This window comes from Eubalaena glacialis, chromosome 6, assembly GCF_028564815.1.
Source record: "Eubalaena glacialis isolate mEubGla1 chromosome 6, mEubGla1.1.hap2.+ XY, whole genome shotgun sequence".
Lineage (NCBI taxonomy): Eukaryota > Metazoa > Chordata > Mammalia > Artiodactyla > Balaenidae > Eubalaena > Eubalaena glacialis.
This window is the reverse complement of record NC_083721.1, coordinates 14,682,508-14,685,279: the sequence shown is the minus strand read 5'-3', so window position 1 is coordinate 14,685,279 and position 2,772 is coordinate 14,682,508. Positions and strand designations below refer to the sequence as shown.

General features: G+C 38.9%; 1 protein-coding gene across 1 annotated transcript; it reads right to left on the bottom strand.

The window, feature by feature from the left end:
- Positions 1-618: 618 nt before the first annotated feature.
- On the bottom strand, positions 619-1,663 carry LOC133093171 (cytoplasmic protein NCK1-like). The gene has a single exon (XM_061192928.1). The coding sequence runs from the start codon at positions 1,615-1,617 to the stop codon at positions 619-621; it is 999 nt and encodes a 332-aa protein (XP_061048911.1). The 5' UTR covers positions 1,618-1,663.
- Positions 1,664-2,772: the final 1,109 nt, after the last annotated feature.

Below are 2,772 nucleotides of genomic sequence, written 5' to 3'. Positions count from 1 at the left end.
AGCTTCTTGTCTTTTATTCATACATATATCTATTTCTCTGCTCATAAGATCATGAGCAGGAACTTTATTCAGGCCTCGAGCCCTGAAAATGTGAACACAACTCACATTCTTCTTTATCATCACTCATATGATCAGTATGCATGACATTCTTTTTTTTTTTTTTAACAACTCTTCAAGAAATTTATTTTAGCATATGCCATATATTGATATAATTGATATAATAATTTTATATGAGGAGAACCATTGCAGAAGTAACTAAGGTGGTGCCCTTACAAGGAAATAAAGGAAAGGCAATAAAGAAATTCTTCCATATAAAGACTTTTGATCTGCATCATTTTTTCAAAATATAAAACCTTAATATTAGAAGCAAAGAGAAAAAGAGCAAAAAAACAATAAAACAGAAGACCAAGGATAAGGAATTGCTCTATGGAGATGTTTGGCATATGTAGTATATATGTATGGACTGAGTTATAATAAAAATACTTATGTATTATAGTCAATTTTCATATAGTGTTAGAAACAGCAATTTCCAGTCAAGCATGACTGGACTGATATTTTCTCAGTCTTCAATTACATGATGAATTACAACTGTATAGCAGTCACTTCTGGTCAGCAGTGTCATGATAAATGCTTGATAAGATATAATTTTTCTCCTTGTTCACGTGTAAAAATTGGTGCCTTTTTGTAATGTTCTACAAGTTCTTCCATGGTGCTGAATTTACGCTGCCCAATGCAGTAGACAAACTCTTTTAGTTGGACTTTAAAATGCTTGTTTTTCCCCTGTGCTTTTAGTGATACTGAAAAATCATTTGGCGAAGATTCACTATCACGAAGGAGGAAATCAACTTCATGCCCTCTTTCATTTAATGCCATTTCTGCTTGGTGCCTGGTGACTTTCCCATAATACAATGGATTGCCAGCAAACTTTCCAGTGAGTGAAAGCCTAATGTAATCACACTGTGGAGGCGATGGTTCCAAACCTGAGGTTAATGGATTATTCTGCATAATGGTAACATAGTTTTTCGGCACCAGACCAATCATTCCATTGATCTTCCTGCATTTCCACCACTCAGGGTCATTTTCAGGTTTTTCAATAACATCCATTACATCGCCTTTCTCAAAATTAAGTTTTTCATCATTGGACGAGCTGAATGGGTAAAGAGCCTGTACCACATGTAACACTTGCCCAGTATTTAGGTTACTGACTGTTGCTAATTTCTCTGACAAAGAACCCACATGGTCACCCAAAGGACTGTCGCCTTCCTCAGTCACATAGTTTGAAGGGAACCATCCAACATGTCCATTGTAGCTACCTCGCCACCACCCATCACTGCATTTCTCCATGACGATCACCTTTGTCCCTTTTATCAATGACGATTCATCCTCTCTCTCTGCCATGTAGTTAAATTTTACATAAGCAGGCATGTTGAGGTCATGCAGACGTTCCCCTGGGTCAACAAAGCTATCATCAGCAGGAGATGCAGAATCTGGCACACTAGGTTTTCTTTTCACTTTTCCAATGCCTAACGTATCCTTTAGGTTTTTTACAATCGATGCTTTCCGAGCACTGTTTTTCCTTTCCACGTAGTTAGAAGGCACAAAACCCGTTTTATCCATGGAATTTTGAACTCACCACCAGGACTTAGAATCATCCAGAAGCCACAATCTCTCATTCTTCTCTTTTTTTTTTTTTTTTTTTGGCTGTGTTGGGTCTTCGTTTCTGTGCGAGGGCTTTCTCCAGTTGCGGCAAGCGGGGGCCACTCTTCATCGCCGTGCGCGGGCCTCTCACTATCGTGGCCTCTTCTGTTGTGGAGCACAGGCTCCAGACATGCAGGCTCAGCAGTTGTGGCTCACGGGCCTAGTTGCTCCGCGGCATGTGGGATCTTCCCAGTCCAGGGCTTGAACCCATGTTCCCTGCATTGGCAGGCAGACTCTCAACCACTGAGCCATCAGGGAAGCCCCAGGAAGCCCCGGGAAGCCCCGGGAAGCCCCTCTCATTCTTGTTGATGTCCAGCTCTTGTTCTTGTTGGGCCACATAATCAACTTTGGCTTCTAACACCACTTCTTCTGCCATTTTTCAGCAGCTTCTGCACTGTTCAAATCCAGACTTACTGCTCTTTCATCTGATAATCAGTTAGCATTAAGGGAATTCTTTTTATTACCTTAGGAATCCCCTTTGTCCTTCTAGAATTTGATTTCCTGTTTCCTATATTCTGCATGACATTCTTGAAATAAATCTCCTCAAACTGCTTTCCTTTCTAGTCCAGACCCCATATATGGGCACAGTGTTTGAGCTGGGACTTCTTGGGCATGTGCCAAGATTACAATACTGTATCTGCATTTCAATTATTTTCTTTTAAACATTTTTTTCTGTGTCACTATTTTTTTAAATTTATGGCAGTATGAAATGAAAATCATTTTCATTATTTAAAGATGCCCATATACTATATTCACTCTAAAAATCCAACAATGACCCTAAAGCTCCAATTCCTTCTTTATCTTATGGAAAATATTTTTCTTCTCCCTCCCCATGACAATGCACGTGCTGTTCTCTTTTTCAACTCTGCCCTTCTCTAATTTGTTTAAAATACCATTTTGTCAGGGGGTACACGAAGTACGGTTCTATTCAATACATCTCTCTATGTTCCTTAAGTCCTAGAGTCCTTCTCACAAAATAAAACATTTAATTGTTTCTGAAAATATGGTTATGGAAAAAAAATTAAATACAGAAATATAGTAGTACAATATAAACAACTCCCACCAATCATTCAT

What these genes read in the sequence shown, in the direction of transcription:
- LOC133093171 (XM_061192928.1), bottom strand. Translation starts at nt 1,617, where the DNA reads ATGGATAAAACGGGTTTTGTGCCTTCTAACTACGTGGAAAGGAAAAAC.